The 22,847-nt window shown below is 29.2% G+C and overlaps 1 protein-coding gene across 2 annotated transcripts in view; it reads left to right on the forward strand.

Annotated features, from left to right (window-relative positions):
* Positions 1 to 22,847, forward strand: part of LOC145306614 (uncharacterized) — a 127,288-nt gene that overhangs the window by 98,787 nt on the left and 5,654 nt on the right. For both annotated transcript variants that reach the window (XM_080148849.1, XM_080148844.1), the window contains 2 exons: positions 9,044 to 9,095; positions 15,458 to 15,535. In XM_080148849.1, the coding sequence (XP_080004975.1) occupies positions 9,044 to 9,095; positions 15,458 to 15,535 (130 nt within the window). The remainder of the gene's footprint in view (positions 1 to 9,043; positions 9,096 to 15,457; positions 15,536 to 22,847) is intronic.

Below are 22,847 nucleotides of genomic sequence, written 5' to 3' on the forward strand. Positions count from 1 at the left end.
AAATTAAAAACATCTTCTTTGGGATGCAAAAATGTCAATATTTCAAAAATTTTAATTAAGGGAGAGGTCATTTTCTAGTAAATCCCGTAAAGGTGTGTGTTATAAGGCCTAAAAATAGTAGTAGAACGATAAGGTGCTCTATATATTTGTATTTCCTATTGAATAGAACAATAGGGAAGAAATTTTTTTTTTTTTTTTTTGATAACCATACCTGGAATATCTGAAATTTCTATCAAACGCTTTGTTTGGCTCAAACTGACACAAATAAAAAAAATATAATTATAATAAATCAACCTGTAAAGAATGACTTCTTCCTTTGTTTAATGGTATAGATTGTTCTTAACCTTTACCTTGTACCTATAGAAAACATTATTATTATAATTATATTTTTTTTTAATTTTTGTCAGTTTGAGCCAAACAAAGCGTTTGATAGAAATTTCGTATTTTTTTTAGATAATCCAGGTACGGTTATCAAAAAAAAAAAAAAAAATTTCCCTATTGTTCTATTCAATAGGGAATACATATATCTAGAGCACCTTATCGTTCTACTACTATTTTTAGGCCTTATAACACACACCTTTACGGGATTTACTAGAAAATGACCTCTCCCTTTGTAAATCCTTTCATTTTGTATAAAACCTGTGGTGCAAGATTTTGCATCCCAAATGTGTCAAAATTTGATCTCGTGTTTGCATATCTTGCATGCTAGGATACAGAAATACATACATGGAAGATTTTAGACTTTTTATAGCTACATTCTGCCTTTGTTAGCTTAATTTTCGTGGGAGGTAAGGTTGAAAGGTGACAAAAGACAACAAAAGTATTTCAACTGTTCCCCAGAGATCTGAAGGTATAGGACAATGGCCAATAAATTTATGTACATCCTCATTGATGATACACAAAATTACCCCTTCTGTTGATTACAATTATTGGTTGAATCGTTTGGACACCAAACCTAATGAGCAAACCAATCAAAATTTATTAAAAGTCCCCTAAGCCAAGGAATAAGAAAATGTTATTATAAAACTTTTGGGACTAGTATCATAAACATCTCAATGTCCCCTCCCTGCTATTCTTACACTACTAATAAAGAAACTTTGTTCATTACACTTGGAGGGAAGAATTCCATAGGCTTTATCTTTATTCCTGGTTTATTTGCATATCATCCTCTTTCTCTCTCATCTTTTTGTTCTTGTCCATCCAAGATAGCGAAAATTGTTTAAACACACTCTTATATATCACTAATTTAAGTTTAAGTAAGGTATGAATTAAATCAGGGGCTGTGTGTTTATAGAAGGAAATAAGTTAGTTGTTTGATATATGTATGCCCCTATTCTTAATATGAATTATATAAAATAATTTTGCATCTAAAAAGAAACACCATCTTTTGTACACACTGATCACGTGCATGCAGATAACAGGCCAATTACAAATTTTTTAGACTTTTCTAATTTTTAGGTCAACTATCAATTAAGTATTCAACATTTGAAATGGAAAAGAGCAAAACAAATAATCTATTCTAAGATAATGCATTGTTACTAATAGAATTAAGGGGGAGGGGTAAATTTTAAGATCTCGTAAACGGATGGTTGTGTGAATTACTCTAAAATACAAATTACGTGATTAATGCAGAAATAAAAATGTTGCATTTGAACATAATCCTTATATTGAATTGACTGTTAAAACTGTGGCCCCTTGTCCCTGTAAATATTCCAACTAGAAACAATTAACTTAATTGATTAAATGAAAAAAAGTGATATACTTGAAATATTGCGAAGACTTTATTCATTTCTAACTGCAAAAAAGTGCAGAATCTATGCAATGAACTAATTTTTGTTTTTAGCAATGTTTTTTTTTCAAGATATCAATAAACATTTAGTAATATTTTTACTTTGTGCTTCGTATATTATGTTAAATTAATGTGTAAATTTTAATATTCATAACCTTTTTTTTTCATCCTTTCTTAGATCATAATTTTTAAATTACCAACCGTATAATTTCAATGCAAAGAAATTTCCAAAATTCTAATGAATTGCAATATCAGTCTTTACTTCCCTGAAATTGGCCCAACCCTTTCTATTTATGGCACACACACACACAATTCTAAAGAGACACGGTTATATAAAGTTGCGGACGGTGTTATAAAACCATTCAGGGAGGTGTTGGACAATAACAAACTGAAATTAATCTCCCCCCAACAAATACACGCCTCATATGATTAATTGAAGAATTAGGGGAAGATAATTCTATAGTTTATTGTCCTATCCCGTTATCCCTGTATTCCATGCAAAAATAATGAAGCAGCATCTTTGGCCCCTTTTATATCCTCGATTCCTGGCAGGGAGAGGACATTAGACACTAAACTAATATCCCCTTTATGCTATAAAAAAAAGAATATTATGATCTAAAAAAATAGAAGGTGGATTTATTTGTCTGCATCTCTATTTTGTACAAACTCAACTTATACTTTAAAGTTGGATTTCAAATCTTACTAGGTGTTACATTAGTGGCCTCTGGTAGGCTCTATCTCTGTTTTCCCTTTGCCAAAAACCATTAAAACTGCTTGGAAATTCATACAAATTGTTAAACGATCGTTTTAGCATTTATGTAATCTTAAAAAAACACAAAGTCAGAATTCAAATTTTTTACTTATTTGTGTAGGATGTGATTGCAAATGAGTTTCTTTTATTAAATTAGCAGGGGCCTTACTTATGAAACCCAAGAGAATAGTCCTATATGCATAATATACATGTATGACTGTAAGAAATGTAGGGTATTTGATAAAGTTGCAGTCTCATGTACATTTATACAGTACATTTACACATACATATGGATATCACGGTGTTGCTATGCCTATTTGGACGTTTTTACATTATTTATAAAATATCAGCAATATAGTTTTAGATATATACATCCAGTATGTTTGTGTTTAATCAAACTTTAAAATATTGATTATGTTGATTTGAACAAGAAAAGAAAAAGACCAAAAAAACATTCTATTTTTACACAATCGTCATCAGCTACTAAAGACATATTGACAAATATTATACTCGAAGGGAGTTAAAATTAATTTAATAAACTAAAAATACACCCAAACATTACATGATTAATGGTATTTTAACCATTTAAAATGGTAGAAATGTAATAACTCCTAAAGAATTGTGTTCGTACTTGCAGGGCCTAAATATATATGAATGGGCCTCGCAGTCTCCCACATTTATCTGATATAGAACAGCTGTTGGCATTATTTAAAAACAGCAAAAGTATTTTTAGTGAATTTGAGCAATTTGAATTTTATAATTGCCTAAAATTGCAGAATAGCTACTGATCTACCTAACATCTTAAGAAAAACATTTTTTATGGTGGTATGAAAGTTAGATATCTTCATATAAATTGGTTTTGTTTGAGCACCCTCTATAGTTAGATAAATATATTTGTATGGGGCACTGTCGTAGGGTTGTTGCCCTAGGAACCCTTCTGCATACTATTTTCATAACCCCTTACATTATACAAGTACCTTATGGGGCTTCTTTAGGGGGTACTTCTAGTTTGCCTTAGAGACTTCTAAGAATATTTGATTAAAAATAATTTGAATATCAAAATGATCTTTTCTTGAAAGAAGATGTTACTGGATTGGATACACAATATAACATAATAAGTAGACAAATTCTATCCCTTTTTGTAAAAAACTATAAATAAAAGTGTACAAAGTAATAAATACTATGTACTATGCTACAAATTCCAAGAAAAAAAAACATTCCATGGAAGTATAGGACTATAAAGATAAAATTAATTTTAAACCCTTTCTCCTCTACATTAATATTTCTAGCATATAAAGAAACTAAAGCTTTATGCCTTAGACTTAGCGGATTCAATTGTCCGTCCCTGGCAACTGCCAGACGTTAATATTGATCAAGCAGGGGTTGTTTTCATTATATTTATCATGTATGGAGGGGGGGAGTCGTATGGGAATAGAAATTATTGATTTTATAACTTTTCTAAACCTGTTGATTTAAAGTTATTTGTTATTGTGTCTTAATGTTTAAATTCGGGAAAATAGACTTGCACTATTGAGTATGAAAAAATGTAGAATGTTTTATGATTAAATAGAGGTTGCGCCCCTAGACGTCTTTTTTGGAGGGGGGAGTGGGGAATTTTTTTATTAGAAGGGATATCCTCCTTCAAAACAGTTATAAACCTTCCCTGGGCCTAATTCACTACGAAGGAAAACCAAATCGGTTCGGTGGTTAGCGAGATTCATTTCTACAGACTAAAAAAGCCATACTTTATTTAAAAGGGTGTGCACTTTTAAATAGTGTAATAACAAACGACCTATTGTATTGTCCATTGCTTGATAAATAAATCTATTGTTCAATGATAGTTAAATCAATCTTACCTTATGTAATAGTAAGTAGTGTAATGGTAGTGTTCGGGTTATTTAATATCTTTCATGCACCTAGCCCTGAAATACTGAGAAATTAAAGATTTTAATCGTTTTAATGTAAATTTGAATATATTTAAAAGTTGGATTTGATAAAAAATTGAAAATTTAATAGGTATTCAATTTCTATTGAAATAAAAAATATTAAAAAGCTATAGTACAAAAATGTACTAGGTAAGCAAAGAGTCCTTCATGTTTTCTGCCCTTGAAAAGAAAATTGCGAATATTATAATATTTTCATGAAGTTTTCCGTTATAACAAGTACGAAATCATCTATAAAAAGAACATAAAATATATGATTTTTTTAGTAACAAAGCATTAAAAACTAAAGTTCAATTTTACTTCTTCAAGGATTAAAGAGATTTTCTATTTCATATGAAACAATGTTTAGTTCTAAGTCCAGTAAATTTGGCTAATAGATAAGTTAGATAAGTCTGTATTTTAGAAAATATGCAAGATTAGGTATATCTTTTTTATAGAGTAGCTGCGCTGTTCTTAAGATTGGCAAGGTAAAACATTCTTAGAATTCCTTATCACTTTAAGCTTTCTTTTCTTGACATCACAAAAAATATCTTTCAATTTTATGTCAAAAATCTCTTAATTTACTTTTCTTTATGACATTTTAATATTTTTTTTTATAGCAATATATGCAATTTTGAGGCTATTAGTTTTCTATATTTATATTTTTATTACTTTTCTGAAATATTATAAAAAATTATACCTATGAATATGAATTTTTCTATCATTCGAAGTAAAGGATATAAAATAAAAGAATTTGAATAATTAATCTAGATAACTAATTTTTAAAACTGACAACAAGTCAGACGGACAAGAAAGGTCATAAAGAAGCTGCTCGCTTCAAATTGAAATTAGATTGAAAGAATTAATTCGTGTCTTTTGAATGAGCGAAGCGTGTTTATTGCTTTGTATAAAATAAAATATATCTTCCTTACTTTGAAATTTGATATTTCAATCATAAATTCTTCTAACAAATCTTTTTTGTTTTTAGTTTATTTTGAATTTGAATTACCTAATTCATTTATTACATCTGTAATATTAATCCCTGAAAATGAGTTTTTCCTGTATATCTCTAAAAGTCTCTGACAGTTACCCACGCCCCTTTCCCCTGGCTGAATATGTACAGCCTAACCGTCAAGCTATGTAGGGGCAACACATAAACACACACTCTAGAGCTTTCCTGCAAGCATTGCTGGGCGCGCTAAAGTCTCTGTATTTTACCCATCTAGGACCTGCATTAGTAGAATTCTTGTCTTAATTCTAAAAAGACCTCAAATTTCCCCCTCAAAAAAGTTAAATGTACTCATATTGAGTGACATTAATGTTACAAAGCAGCCAAGACATATGAAAATGGATATGCTTGAAAGTTGTAAAGATAGAAATTAATCTAGTACCTGAAATTTTGACTATCCCAATTATCCATCTATCTACCCTCCTGTTTAATCAAGTATTACGCGTGTACCTGACCCCCCTGCTGTGTATATATATAAACTATTAGTGATATTACAAAGTATATTAAAAAATAAATAAATATGGGTAAACTAGCACCATCTGGTGTCACAAAGAAGGACTTATTCATCGCTATTAACACAATATTAAAAAGAGGGTAAGAATTGTCAAAACTTTAAAATTTAATTCATATACAGTTACTAATATGTTATTAGATTTTTTGTATCAAAGACTAGACTTAATCTACAAATATTTCTAACAACACTTCTAAATAGCTAAATTTGATTTATGAAAAAAAAAGTAAGAAGCCATATCATAAAGTATCCTATATGAAAGAATCCTTTACTTAAATACTATTTTAAAACAGATCCACGGTTTCCAAGGCTCAAGTTTCTTAATTAAGAATATTTAAAATAAAAACTGAAATTCCAAAGAATGTTTTTAAATGCATTTAAATCTTATATCCAACAAATGCGATGTAACGATAAAATTATTGAAATATGGCTTCCTTTCGTATTTTAATATTTTTTTTACGTCGTAATTTTCATGCTGAGGAAATTTCTCATATTCTCTCTGTATGTGTTTATGTGTGTGTTTTGAAGTACATGCTAATGTATACATTTTGAAAATGGTTTCATGTTTGAAAATTAAAATTATTACAGCACTTTTTGGCTGTTGATATCTATGACTCTTCTGTTACTTCTATGACTCTGGAACCAGCCTCAAGTGAGTCAGGTTTGGGAATACCCCCTTGGTGAGTAGAAATATGGTTTACTGACCCTCTTTCTAGCCACTCACACACACACAACCATCTGTCCATGATAGAACGATGGTTGCTGCATGATTGGGGGGAGGGGGGGGGGGTATTTAGACCTGATGATTTGTAGAAAAGAGGGAATTTATAAAATAGAGGCTCTCTTCAAATCCATACCCCTTACATTTCCTTCTCTTTTTAGTTTTTTCTCTTCTTTCGTTTTTTAGGGATTTAAGAGAGGTAGAGAAGAGAGGGGGGTATGGGGTATTTTGTGTGCCCTTTATAAAGAGCAGAATGCTCTAAGAGACTGAATTTAGCTAGTTGGAACTGGTAGGGTCATAAAGTAGGAGTACGGAACTGTCTTTCTTCAACAAAACACACAATTGTACTTACTTATTATTTACTTGGTGAATATAAAAATGTTGACATATCAGTGAACTTTTAGACCATTTGTATAGGACTTTAAAAAGGGACACTAAAACGGCGCTAGAAAACGCTTTGGCAAGTTCTTTTTACGGGAGTATAAAAGATGTTAGTGCCACAACTTACAAAATGTTGGATTCCAAGCACAGAGAAGATACTCTTGTTCTCAAATATGTTACCTTGCTAAGGTAGTTAGTTCCTGCACAGTTGCCAACCCGGAAGTGGACTTTTGAGGTGGCGGAGTGCGCTTTTATAGTCGCGGGGTGCTATTTTAGAATTGCGGCATGCCATTTTAGGCCTGCAATTAATGATTTTTTTATATACGCATAAAATTCTTAATTGATTCTTAAAAATGACATTGTAAATTGAAGTTTAATGATTTTAGAATCATTACAAAACGGCTTAAAAACTGTACACAATAAAACACAGTACAAGCAATGTACATAATTAAAATTATTTATAATCAAGAGCAGTTTGACTTTAATAAAGGGTTTGATAAATGTCTCCCATTATCCCAGATGGATGTAATTAATCTTACTTACAGAGAGATGTTTGGATGCGGATAAAGATGTTATTAACTTTTTATTCAATTTATATATGATTATCAGATATTAATACAAACTATTTCATTGTTTTTTTTGGTCATTTTATACTCAAGTTCTTGAAAGTTTTAAGTCCTTATACTTTTTTATTGATTTTATAAAACCCCATATTTATTGAATACTAGTTGTTAAGCCTAAAAGTTTATAAAGCTCCTATAGAAAACTTGCTATTGTAATCTTTTTAAGTAAAAACTTAATATTATTTAGAAATTCTCCATTTATAATAAAGAATTGATTTTAATTTTTGCTAGTGATGATTCCTCTCCTTGTCTAAATGGGCCTATTCATGAACAGGAAGCTGCTCTTAGTAGATCAAAGCTTCATTAAATACATGGGCCCATACCAACCTTGTTTGAGGATTATACAATATATTCAAGATTTAGGCATAGTTTAAAAGTAAAAAAAAACTAGTTTGATTAAAAATTCTTATACAATTTTAACATTGAAATTTTTTTTTTACTATTTGTATCTTGTCATACCTACCTTTTTTTTTAGAAACTAATGTTTTCTTGTTAACATATAATATAACTTGCGTCTACACCCCCTAGAAGCCTCTAGGGGCACTTAAAGTGGGAAAGAGAAAAGTCGACCCATTCCATATTCAAATTGAGTTTTAAAAATAAAAGTAAAAAAATACTTTTTTGAGGGGTTTGGAGATACCCTCCCCCAAAATAGTTAAAAACCTTCCCTGGATTTATAGGAAGCTTCAGTGAAAGAGGAGAACCATACCGGTTCTGCGGTTTGCGAGATCCTTCGCTACAGACAAAACAAGCTTACTGCTTTATATAATAGGATAAAGAAATAATCAGTATGAAATGTATTATTCATACATTTTATGAAAAGTTATTCAATATTCTAAAAAGTAATTTAAAGATTTTTGTTCAGTTTAAAGTTAATTTAGAATAATGATAATTTTTATTAAAAACTTAACAACGTTGTCATACCTAATAATTTTTTTCTTGAACTATCCATACTCAAATTGTTTGCTTATTAGACACATAATCAATTTTCTTTCCGACGTTTACATACAAGCTAATGATAATGTATTATAGAAAAACAACATTTTTGATAATGCATAATATCCATTGAAAAATTTTTTATTGATAATGTTTTAAATATGTTATCGTAATGGATATGTTATTACTTGTATCTTACACCAGATTTTCATGAAACTTTTAGCGGGCTAAAATAACCTACTTCCAATCCCTTACGCCATCTCTTCTCCTCCTACTGGATGAACGAACTGATCAATAAACTAGATCCGTGTTAGCAACCTATAATAACGACAATTCTTCCATTGTCATCGTCGTAGAATCCAGTGATACATTATACTAATAGTCATTTTTTATATTTCAGTTCAACTGGGTCAGGCCAGGGAACCATCGACAACAGAATTGAACAAGCCATGGTAAGAATTTTTTCCTTTCTAATTTAAAATTGCCATTCAAACTCTCTATAGAGAGTTGAAGAGAAGCTACGCGCACGACAAATGTACAAATCCAACCAATGCAGTGAAAACAACCTTAACCTTTCTTTCCTTTATCCTTCTCTTTCTATTTTCTCAGAATATCAGTGCATTTTTATCAAATTCTAGACATCAAATTATAAAACTTTATTTCTTTGAAAATTACTTAATAATTCTAAATTAAAATTTTATTGCTGCAAAGTTCTTTTGCATTTCTTTGTCCTTGCCTTTGATTAAATTAATTAGTTTTACCATAGTACGCAAAATAGAATATTATTTACAGTTAAACTAGTAAAATTTGGGTCACTAAAAATCGATACCTTAAATGCCATCCGACATTTTGAATTGAAGTAACTTTTTCTTTTCAGTAATGGTTTATAGAAAAAAAATTTTTCACATCGCACTTTCTCTACAATTAGAGTTTATATGTCTAGAATTATGAACCTGAACTTGCTTTGGAATGAAAACTAATTCCGATTCCTAATGAGCCTTATTATTTAAGAAGATCTTTTTATATGTTTATTTGAACTTATATATAGCACAGTTTAATAATGAAATAAAGATACCTAATGATTTATATCTTTTAGATAATAACTTTGATTGAAACCGCCTACACAACTAAATATTTAATAATGCATCAAAATATGATGAATTTGACTTTTAAATATTGTTGTGTTTTTTATGTAAAATATCTAGGACAAGGCTGGTGTAATTTGAAACTTTCATGCATTCAAACTGTCTTTTCATTGGAATATCATTTTAATATTTTATTCATATGATAACTTTTGAAACGTTGCAAAATTTCTCAATAAAAAATTGAAAAAAGTATCCTAAAAAAATTTTATCAATAAAATACCTAGGTATACATTTTTCTTAAAGTTTATTAATTAATTTTAAATAACTATTCTTTATACCTACCATAAAAGAACATATTACTACTATATTTGAAGAAAAAATATTGACAATATAATCAATTTTTCTAGCCACCTGCATTTTTCTCATAAAAAGAACATTTTGTTTTATAACAAGTTGAAATATTAGATTCATGTACTAAAAATGAAAAATTTAAAGCCTGTATTCGATTTGTTTACATCTTAAAGCTTGTAATATTAGATAGATACTTTATTTTTTACAAACATTTAGGTATTGTACTTTTAACAGATGCATGGATATAGAGTAGTTGCGTTACTTCAAAAATTACAGATTTTTTTATATTATTTTTAGACTAATTTTAAAGATTAAGATTATTGGAAACTTTTTAGCAGACTAGAATGCATGCAATTTGTAGGAAATCTCCCAAAATTGGCCATAAAAAGTTGTTAGTACATTTTCTTGTAAAGTTTTATTTGTACTACTAAGCTATGTTTACTTGGGTGTTGCTTCAAAACAACTAATAATAATTCATAATGATTTAGCTAAAATATACCTATAGTTTAAATTAATTTGATTCTTATAATATTTGTGTTTACATTAGTAATTTAATTAATATCTGTAGAAGCACCTTCCCAAAAATGACGAAAACTTTTTCTTGCTAAATTTATGATAATACATTTACCCAATGATATAAACACTATTTGTTTATCCATGTTATTTCCTAAACAGCTGATTTCTGAGCCTCGAAACAATGTAAAGTACGTTTTCTTTGACCCAACATCAATTTTTTAAAGGATTAGATGAATTTTTCTCCCATGTCGAGGTATGTTACGTTATTTTAACAGAAATTTATAAAGTGCACTAAAAAGTTTTATTTCCATTTAAAGAAAACACTCTTAGTTGAACATTTTATGCTTAACTATTGATATTTTTTCTCATTTTTGATATTTTTGAACCTTTTTTCGGGGGGAGAAGGGGGTTGTGATTCGTACTTAAAACACAATTTTTCACCTTTTTCTTTAAATTATCAAAATACATAAATATTTTGGGGGCAATAAGAAACAAAATTTGATTTTAAATCTGACATATTAAGATTTAACCTTCCTGTCAGTGCTTTTTAAATAGTTCCACCAAGGTGAAGTTGTCTGACAATCAAGGATGACATGTTACAAGAATGCGGTAAAGATGTCTTAATTTGGATTATTCAGCTATTTTAATCATTCTTTATTTATGTGAAATTAAACCTAGTGACATAATATGTTTCATTATTTTAAAAATGAGAATATAGGAAATGATTAGGAGTAAAAAATTTGAATTTTGTTAATTTGAAGAAAAAAAACAGCAACATTACTTGATTCAAAATTAACTTTATTTTCTCTACAACTACTAGAAGCATTAATCTGTAATAAATGACAGACAAATAGGGTAAAGAGTAGGTTTGCTACACAAAAAGATTGAGCTGAAGGTTAGATGTACTGCTGTCTGGACTCTATTGCAAGGTGGCTACAACTTATTTTTGTCCTCAGTTTACAGCTTTTTTATTTCAAATCTCAAATTAAGTCATTTTAGCTTCAGTTTTTTTACAAAAAGAAAGCATTTTGCCAAATTTCTTCTATGAAATCATAAATTCTGCAAATGATAGATGATAATTGTAATTTTATGAAATTTTCTTATATTTTTAAGCTTTAAAAGAAAAGCAATTTTGCACTTTTGAAATTTTCTTAATACTCTCCTATTTTGTTTCAGGGATAAAGATTTTGTATTTCATTATTTTATTAATAAAAAGGTTTAGTTTGAAAAATTTAATATTTTGAAACATAAATTACTAATTTTATTTTTTAACACTTTAGGGCTAAAAATAAGAAAACCCTGGTGTTTTGCAGATTCATGGAATTAAGAATGCATTTCATCTAACGTTGGGTTTAAATTTAAACTATATCTTCAATATGACATCTCTTCAACAGTCTATACCAGATCGATATTCTATTGTGATTCTAAATTTTTTTATGTTTTTAAGAACCATTTTTCTCTTGATCTTATATTTTGTTGCAATTTTAAGAAATAGGATTGGTCTTACTCCTAATATCATATTTATTTTATGCAGATACATAATTTATTTAGCTGCTTAGGTTGATTTTAACAATTTTTCTGTATCATTTGTGATTTAAAATTGCTTTCGAGTGCAACATCCTTACCTTAAATTTTTAATAAAAAAGTCAGCAAATTATGAAAATGTTATTCCCATTTAAAGTTCCCAGTTGGCCTTGTTATCTAATATTCCCTTCGACATTTTCAGAGATGGTTACACGAAAAAGCACACTTTAATACAACAACAAAAAATAGCTAAAAGTATTTTGTAATACTACCAATAGTCTAATTGTGATCTCAAAAACCTAAAATCTAAATCATATTGTACATTTTTGCTTCCAATAGTTCATAGCATTTTTTTTCTCGGTGAAAATTTGGAGATTTTGCATAAACGTCTTTTTACTATGGTCCAGTTTACGTCCTTGGATGGCGTCCACTTTGCCACCTTTACGCCCATCCTCCCTATAAGCCCCCCCCCCATCCTCATTCTTTATTGCATTCTATGCTTGCAAAATATATTTTCTAATGGGATGTCCCTTCAAGATTTTACTTTTTTGTGATTTTTTAAAATTTTAGTTAATAACATAAATTTTTGTTTTAAATTTTATGGTTTAAAATCAAACACACTGCTGGAGTAAAAAAAGAGTTTCTAACATTACCTGATTTATGGTCAAATACTAATATTTTAGCGTACAAAGTTAAAAGTTATGCATAATATAAAAGTTGACGTATAGCCATTCCCTAATAGACACTATTTGTGTTGATATCAAGGTCTTGCAACATAGTTTTTTTCTTGACACCACCCTAACATAATTCTAGGGTTACATTTTCTCATATTCTAATTGGGTGTTGGAAGGTCAATTTTTGGGGGGCGATCCCTCAAAGCTATAAACCTTTTCAGGAGAAGTTTCATTGTAAAAACCAACTATATCGGTTCAGCGGTTAGCGAGATCCTTCAGTAAACACAAACAGACAAACATATAACACAAACAATCCTGTTACTTTTATATGAGCACAAACTTAACATGATTGTATTGACAGAATATCTTTACCTATCCAAGGGCAAACGAGGTAAACGAATACATACATTCCATGCGTCTAATAAAGTCTAGTTTTTAACTTTTTTAATCCCTCGCAGCTACTCTAAAAGTTTTCTTGTACTTCAGTTTATTTGAAATTGTGTTAGGGTAGGAATTGGAAGACCTAGTATTATTATATTTTATTATTAAAAATTGATAATTAGTTTATAACTTTATTGTATAGGAATCTTTGGATATTTTTATTTTTCTAATTTATGAATGTACCTAGAATAGTTTTAGGTACACGTAAGTGTTATGTATAGTGTAAATAAAGAAATCATGTCTCAACATAGTGTTGCATTCCAAGTCATTATCCTTGTCAAAAGATGAATTTGATAGTCGAAACAAAATCTATTAAGTAGCGCAGCTGTATCAAATGGCGAACATTGTCAATTAATATAACATTTTTGTTAGGACGCATATAATCTTAAGTAATTTATGTAATTATTTTTATAATTCGTCAATAACCAGGGAAGTCTCCGATTTGTTTCTGTGGGACAGACATACTAACATATTGAAGTGGGCTACGTAACTAAAATAAATCTATGAATATCATGCTGATTTATAGAAATAAAGCATGTTTTAAAAGCATGGAGAAACATGTGTCTAAAAAGTTATTTTAATTTTCTTTTTCTTGAAAACCCTAGGGTTGTTAAAATCTTTGAGGATTAGATAGGTAGTAGATGATTTTTTACGTTAAGAGGCTTCAAAAACTGTCTTAAAATGTATCAAAATAGCCTAAAACCGCCCTAGAATTCTAGAAATTTTTAATGCAGACTAATTACATTTTACAAACAAATAAAAATTTAAATTTTCTTTCAATTCAAAATAGAGAAAACATTAATTCTGTTTTTGTTTTTCCATTTGTGAAACTAAATATTTAATTAATGATTATTTTTAACCTTTTTGTGATTTATAAAGTCATTATTTCAAGTTGTCCTCAGCTTAAGTGACTTTCTTTTTCAAGTTATTTCAACTACGTAGTTTTTCTTTGCGTCTTGCGCTAATAGGGGGTTTTCCACTTATATATGTACAACAATTTTTTTGCCCATAAAAAACGCAGCAATAACAAGCTCATTATCATATCCTATAGAATCCTGCACTAAATTTAAAAATTAGGGATTATTTTTACAAAAATATTACAAATGCAGGAAAAAACGCGTTTGAAAGAATCTAAAAACATCTTTGTATGTCAAGATGTATAAAAGTTCTTAGTTAGCATGTTAGTGCTGACTTGTAAACTTTTTGTCAGTTCCTTATGTCGAAAAACGTGGGTAATTTGAAGAGCATAAAGAATAATCTTTTAGTAAAAATGTTCATATGAACATGAAAATAAATTTTGTTCATTTCAATTGGTAACTATATTAAAAATGTCAAAAAGATATCTTAACAATTTAACACATTTCTAACTTGAGACTTTTTCTATCCAGTTAGTACATTCAGAAATTTTGTGGACTTTTTAATAATTTCCTTTAACTCATTATTTCCATTTTCTTTATTATTAACTTTCTACTTTTAAGTAACATCTAGTAAGTTTTAATTTGCACTAATAAAACATAATTTAAATTATAGAATAATTATCCCTCGTCGTATTTACGTTATTCGTTTTTTCTTTTGCTACGCTAATATTCGTATTAGCCGCTATATGTCAAGTTTCTATCAAATTATTGATAAATTTTAAGATATCCAATATCTGATATCATTTTATAGTTTAATAAGCAAGACATTCTTCGGAGCAAAGATTTTATACAATTCATTTATTCGTCATTCGCAACTTCGTCTCGAAAACTTTCTTGTATAAGACTACATTTTTATTATCTTAAGCTTTCAGGAAAAGAGTTGAAATTTTTAAGATAAAATAAATTCCAAAGTTCAATGTACAAGAAAATATTTAATTTAGGATTATTATAAACATTGTAAAGTAGTTCAAAGTAGTAATAGTTATTTATCGAATCTCATTTTAGACAGCTTTCCGCGGATATATAATTACAAATTAAAGATTAATGAAAGTACAGGTCTAACAAAACTGGTACCTATTGATTGTATGATTTTTTTTATATTCGTGGAAAATTGTCTGTAAGATGCAATACATAATATTTCAGTATGGTTGAAACCGGTTCTACGGATATTAATCGGTTTTGAAACCATACTTATACTTATATTTATCACTCTTCCAGTATAATCAGCTAAATCCAAAGGAGGATACCTGCCATTATCAGTAATTTTGTATTTTCTTTGTTATTAACAATTATTTGTTTATTTTAGGACCTGGTAAAATCGCACTTGATGAGCGCCGTGAGGTCGGAGGTGGAGGAGCTCAGAGATAAAATTACAAAATTAGAGGTAAACAACTAATTAACAAATAGCAACAAGATTCAGGGATCTAAAGGGATAAGACAATGGCCGATAAAGTGATGTACATTCCCATTGATGACATACAAATTACCCCTTCTTTAGATTAAGATAAGTGGTTGAAACGTTTGAACACTTAACTCAATAAACCTACCAATCAAAATTCACTAGGTAAAGTCCCCAAAGTTGTTAAGCTAACGAATTAGAAAATTGATTATGAAACTTTGAGGACAAATAATATGCCAAGTGTCCCCTCCCTTCCTGAACAAGATTATAATTAGCAAAACTAATAGGAAATTTAAAAAAAAGTTTTTTTATACTGTGGATATTATTTTTAAACTAATAAGTTATTGGGAATTGTAATGTTCTCCTATAAAACCCAAAAACAGGGATCTTGCAAAAAAAGGGAGTTTGTTGTTTAATGCTATAATTGAAAGTTTACAGGACGTATTAGTCATACAATTAGAAATTTATTTATGAATAAAGCATTTTTAAAATCTTTGAATTTGGGATAATTTTAATATTTATCTGAAATAACATCTTGCCTAGAGATAAAAATACTTAATTATTGTTAACTTTTGCAGTCAGAAATTAAATGTAACATCCCTCGAATTATCTATTGACCACCCAAATACGCTATTAGTTTTCAAAATATATGCCTAGATTTCTATCTTGTGGGTTATTCTTAACCCGTATTTGACGTAATCTATCCTGAAAATAAAATCATAAATAGAAATTTTCTTTAGTTGGGATGTGGCCATAAGTGGTCCAGTATCGACCAGGGGGGATATTACCCAAATCTGAATTAAACACCTATTATGCAACTAACATTAATTTTCGTTGCATAACAAAGAAAAAGAAAAGGCTCTTTATCTTAATTCTAGAAAATAATTATCTCCCCTTTTTTTAAAATCAGAATTGTTTTTAAGCAAAGACAGAAGAAAAAATTTTTCTGGAAAAACATGAATATTAAAGTATTTTTTATAAATAATAAAGAAAATCTTTAAAAAAAACGATTTTTAAAATGATTTAGTTACCATTCTAGTATTACTTTTAAGATTTAATAGGATAAAATATGATACAGTCCAAAGATTTTTTAAAATAAATAAATTTAATTCATTATAAATTGTAAAAAAAAAGAAATTTCAGATCACGATAATGATTTTATTTTTTTGAAATAAACTATTGTTAAAATTAAAATCATGCTACAATGTTTCCTTTAAAAAGAACTTTCCTTAAAAATCGTAGATTTTATAGCCTGCTAGTTTTCTACAACTAACTTGACAGACAGCTTTTAATATTTTCATTTATTGTTTACTTATTTTTGCTTTACAAGCGGCCCTGTCCCTAGCATCTAAGAGCACTGTATTCCAAGTGGTGGGGAAAGCAAAAAAATAGCCCAAAATTATTCTACATACAAATACAACCTTGCTACTTTATATAATTGGATAAACAACTTAACTATCAAAAAAGCCAGATATTAAATTTTTTTTGCTGTAATGTAATAATAGTGTGTTAAGTGGTTACCATGTCAACTAAGCTTGTACTAGAGTGCAGTTATATTCACAATTCTCTCACGTTATTTAAGCATGTTCAAGTAATATTATGCTATGTGCTATTATCAACAGGGAAATAAGTATCTATATAAAAATAAAAGTGTAACTTCTCATAGATCCTGGGAAGGTTTATAGCTATTTTGGGGAAGGTACCAATGCCCACCCAAAAGAAATCACAAAATTCAAAATATATAGAGACCTCTAGGAAGCGCTAGTATGCATACTGATACACTCCGTTTAGAAATAAGATAGTCCTGAAGATGAATTAAAAGGGGGGGGGGGCGAAAGTGACACTTTTTGAAACCAAAACTAAAAGTCAACAAAGGAACTCAACAAAAAAAAGAGTTACAGGTCTGAGATTTTGCATGGCAGTTGCTTTATAGGGGTAAAATAAGGAACTGTGAAGAAACGGCGGCGCAACCGCCGAAAACCGCCGTTTCCCGCCAAAAATTTTTTTGCCTTTTCTCGGCGGTTTTCGTCGGTTGCGACGCCGTTTCTTCACAGTTCCATATTGTACCCCTATAAAGCAACTGCCCTGCAAAATGTCAGACCTGTAACTCTTTTGTTTAGTTGAGTTCCTTTTACTTTTAGTTTTGGTTTCAAAAAGTGTCACTTTCGCCCCCCCCCCCTTTATAATTTATAAAAGATAGTTTATGTTGCAAAATAAATCTTCCAATATTTTTATTATACAGTGCTCCCTTGTCCCTGATCTTATATGGAATTTTTTTTATAACCACAGTTTATTATTATCTTATAAACTGACCCAATTTTTAGTAGCGAAGCTACTCTATAATTCACAATGTCCGTCCGTCTGTCCGTCCGTCCGTCCGTAATTAATGAATTGGGGGAAACGTGATTTTCTCGGCTCCTATAAAAGATAAAGAGCTGAAATTTTTTGACAACATTTCCATCATTAAGGAGCACAATTAACTATAAAACATCAATGGCGGTCAGACTGTTTTTTAGCAGGTTTTAGGCTATTTTTTATATTTTCCAAATTTTCCCCATATCTTTGGTGTTTATGGTCCGATTTTCACAATTTTTTCAGTTAAAGATATCAAAATTAAATTTCCCGTCATTTGAAGAAACAAAAATAACAGTGAGACTGCCTTTTTGCAGGTTTTTGGCTATTTTTATATTTTTCACATTTTTCCCCATATCTTTGGTGTTTATGGTCCGATTTTCGAAATTTTTTCAGTTAAAGATATCAAAATTAAATTTCCTGCCATTTGAAGAAAAACACAATGACAGTCAGACTGCCTTTTTGCAGGTTTTTTGGCTATTTTTATATTTTTCACATTTTTACTTATATCTTTGGTGTTTATGGTCCAATTTTCAAAAAAATTTGAGTTAAAGATATTAAAATTAAATTTCTGGCGTTTTAAGAAAAGAAACAATGGCAGCCAAACTGCCTTTTAGCAGGTTTTTGGCTATTTTTATATGTTTGACATATTTCCCCATATCTTTGTTATTTTTGGTCCAATTTTAAAACTTTTTTGCATTAACAGTTTCAAAATATTTTTTTCCATTGTTATGTGCATCTAGTATGTAAATTACTTTAACCGTCTTTATCATACAAAATAAAACAAGGTTTCGTGTTTATTTTTTCCAATAAATCTATTCTTGATTTTAATAAATACACTTTAAATCTACTTCTACGTATTCACATCCACAATTTTTTGTGCTTCGCTACTTATGGATGTTGTCATCCTTGTTTTCTATTGTAACTAAGCTAGGTATTATAATTAAAATTAAACGAAGAATAAAAATGGAAAAAAATAACTTTTTGTCTTAGAAAATAAAACAGGTCAAATTTGCTTTAGAAGACTCGTTTCTGATTTTGAAAGTTTTGATTTCATTTTTCTTTCAACTTAATCAACTTTGAGGAGCAAAGCCACTCAATACTTTATGAGTAGCAATTAAAAGCCTTTGATGTTTACAAAGGACACAAGTTTCTAAACCTGGGAATTTAGTGTTTTACTTAAAATTTTTGTCAAGCTTGTTAATTAGATTTATTCTGTTTGATTTTCTAATTAAAACTTTACGAGCCTGTCTCCTTTTGTTGGGGGACAGAACAATGGCAGTTAAATTAATTATTACCTCTTCCTTTTATGCCATTATTTTAAGCTTTAAAAATTAAAACTCCGAAGGGAAATTTAATTTCTTGTTCATTTACCTATCCGTTTATCCCTGCGTTCAACCCTACCGTAGACGTCTGAAAGTGAAATAAAATTGTATTAAAAGTAATCAACAAGGATGATAACATCCATAGATTTAAAATATATATAATATAGAAAAGATGATAAGAGGGAAAATATGCCCAGAGCAAAAGTTACAAAACACAAAATTACTTGATATGTCAGTCCAGATTCTTCCTGTAAATTTAGGATCACTATTTGAAACATAATAAAAAAGTTAACTTTAGAGCAGCTACGCTGAATACAAAAAGTTTAATAGAATAATGTAAATTCATTGTCTATTAAAGCAGGTGTTTTTATTTCTTCTGTTATAACTGTTGATTTTTATTTCTTCTTTTATAACTGTAGATTTATAACTGAATTACAATTACCATCACCATTTGAAACATAATAAAAAAGTTAACTTTAGAGCAGCTACGCTGAATACAAAAAGTTTAATAGAATAATGTAAATTCATTGTCTATTAAAGCAGGTGTTTTTATTTCTTCTGTTATAACTGTTGATTTTTATTTCTTCTTTTATAACAGTAAATTTTTATTTATGAGGGTAATAATTACATATACAATTATTTACATAATGCAAACTATACGAAAATAACATTGCCTTCATTTTTTAAAAATATCAATTTAATGTTTAAAGATTCCTAAAACTATCCGCCCAAATGAATTTCAAAGATAAAAGATCATTTAAAATTTTTAAAGTTTCAACATGAATTTGTACATCGGGCATATTTTAAAATGACGTTGTTTTAAAAAGGATAATCTACGCTAGACTATCACATCTAAATTGGAGATAAGAATACTAAAAAGCAGAAAACAGAAAACAAAAAAAGAAATTGTTATAAAAAATACTAAGATTAGAGTACTATACCTAGTGATAACTACAGCTATTAAAATAACTGCAGAAAAAGTTGAGGCAAAGTTGAGTTTTACATTTGATTATTCTGTAAACATATCTATAGTGTAGATGTCTATACAGATAACTACATGTCCCACTTTTCCAATGATTTTTTCGTCTGCTAGCAAATTGTTTTCTGCTACTTGGCTTTGTTAATATTACCGACACCATTGGTTGATTTTCAAAGACCCAATTGAGAGTCGGAACAAGGTCCTAAGGTTAGGGGCATACAGTTATTTATTAACCCATACTCCCCCCCCCCCCCCCCCTCCTCCTCTAGTGTTCTACTCTAATATTCTGTATTACATATTTAAAAATGTACAATTCTTTACCTGTCCAAAGATACATATGATTCTGGAATGTTCATGAAGAAAGAACGCACATTCTTTGCAATAAGGATGACAACATCCACAAAATACGCCAAGTATTTCTCATGATTCATTTCATCAATTGAGTTTTCTTAATTGACGAAAATCAAGGGTGAATTTCCTAATGTGTATCTCAGCATACTGACACCATAAACATTTATTACGCCTACCTTTTCAAAGCTTAAAACCAGTCAATTAACAAAGTAAAGCTTTCCTGAAAATGGAAGTTTTTGAGTTCTAACTGGTCATAGGTACTATTTATGAATCATTATTATATAAAAATCTCCCCGTTAAAAAATGTCTCTAAAAAGTTTGTTTAGTCTATCATTAAACAATTTCGAGGTTAAAGATTAAAAACATTTAAATTTTTACCTGATTTGTAACAGATGCAGGGATATGGAAGGTGCAAGATAAATTTATCTTCCCCTAATTTCAATCTGTATAATTCTGTATTGGGTAGCTTCAATTTAATTGATTTAAGCAGGGGTTTAAGATTAACTTAAACGCTATTGATATCTCCCTGCCTGTAAACAAATTACGCCACTTGTTTACATGCTAGAGGCAATAAATTTCATTTGGTTGGAGAAAAAAAAGATTTAGGTCTTAAATTCATTTTTTAAAAGTAGCAAAGCTATTCTTTTGTAAGATATAATGTTTTTGAATGTTTAGTATATCCCTTTAAAATAATAAGGTGACATAATTGGCTATTTTTAAGCTTGAATCATAAAACATTTGTCAACTTTCTTACATTCTCCTTTCACATCAAATGTTCGTTATTTTTCAATTATTAGAAATGGCGCTGCTTATATGAGTACCTAATTTTTACTTTAATGTAATTTAGATTTATATTTTTAGGCATGAGTCATCCATATCACGCCACTACTTACTATTATGATTCTTGTTTACTATCCCAGCACACGTGTAGACAGGGGACTAATTAATCTGACCTTAACTGCTCTTCTTATCTGTTTCTCATCTTAATTTGCGTTTTAAATATATAATTGTACTTGCTGCGCATTTTTGATTACTTAGTCAAGTGTTATTAGGTACATTCTTTATTTTTTTACTTGAATTTGAACATGTTTAATTCAAAACTTCAATTTTGCATCTGTTTCTAAATTGAAAGTTTTAAAAATATTTTTTTTTAATTCTTATTCACACTAACATTATTTTTAAAAAACCTTAAATTTGCTGATTTTATTTCTTCATCCCTTCATTTTTGATTGCACTGAAAGAATTTAATTTGCAATTTAAAAAAGCAAATTTCTTTTATGTTAATTAAAAACAACAATTTAACCAATGCAAAAAGATGCTATTAAATTTTTAAAATCTTCCAAGTTGTAGAATGGCTAGTTATAAAACCTAAAATATTCTTATGTAAAGCTGACTGAAACCGAGTTGTAATAAATGATGTTCAATGCGGTAGCTAACCAGGGCTGACAGGAATATATTTTATTTGGGGGGGGGGGGGGGGGTAGATATAAATTATTGAGCTGTATTACTGTCTTTTAATGATTAAAAATTATAGTTAGACATGAAAATTAATTTAATTTAATACATAATCCTAAATATTTCTGTAGCTAGAAGCCTATAGGCTCAACAGTCAACAATCCTTCCGGAATTTATTTTTTACAGAATACTATCTAAATTCTTAGGAAGAATATAAAAGCTAACATATACCTTTTCTTTAAATGTATGTTACTGTAAATCCTATTAAATAAAGTACTAAAAAAATTTGGCCTGTAGCTTAAGATTTTGATAACTACTGAACCGATTGAGATCTCCATTTTATAAAGCTTCTTACTGCCCCTGGATAATTTCTACTTTCCTTACTACTTTGAATACAGAGCTCCCAGATGCTAGGCTCGCAGCAGCTAGTAGATCTAAAAGGGCGAAAATTATATCATAATAAATAATAGAAAAATAAACAATAAACATAGCATTGTGGTATGAAAATAAAGATACTATCTTGTAAAAACGCACAGATAAACTAAATAATAATTGAGTAGCTACTCAATACTCATAAGTTCAGACTTACATAACTTTTTACCTGGTATCCATATTAACACACCAACCACACACACACGCACACACTCGCATAATATTACCTAGAAAAAAAGGCCTAGGCCTCTTTACCATATCTACTAAACAACAAGGCCTGGCTGCCTTCTCTCCACGCCAAATGTCAATTTTTAATTCCTGATCTTTTAACACATTTTTTTGCTGAGCTAGAAAGGTTGCAAAAAGGATGTTCCGAGTTTTGAAACATACTTTTATGAAAAGT

Source organism: Acartia tonsa, chromosome 2 (assembly GCF_053477335.1).
Source record: "Acartia tonsa isolate MP-2025a chromosome 2, ASM5347733v1, whole genome shotgun sequence".
NCBI lineage: Eukaryota > Metazoa > Arthropoda > Copepoda > Calanoida > Acartiidae > Acartia > Acartia tonsa.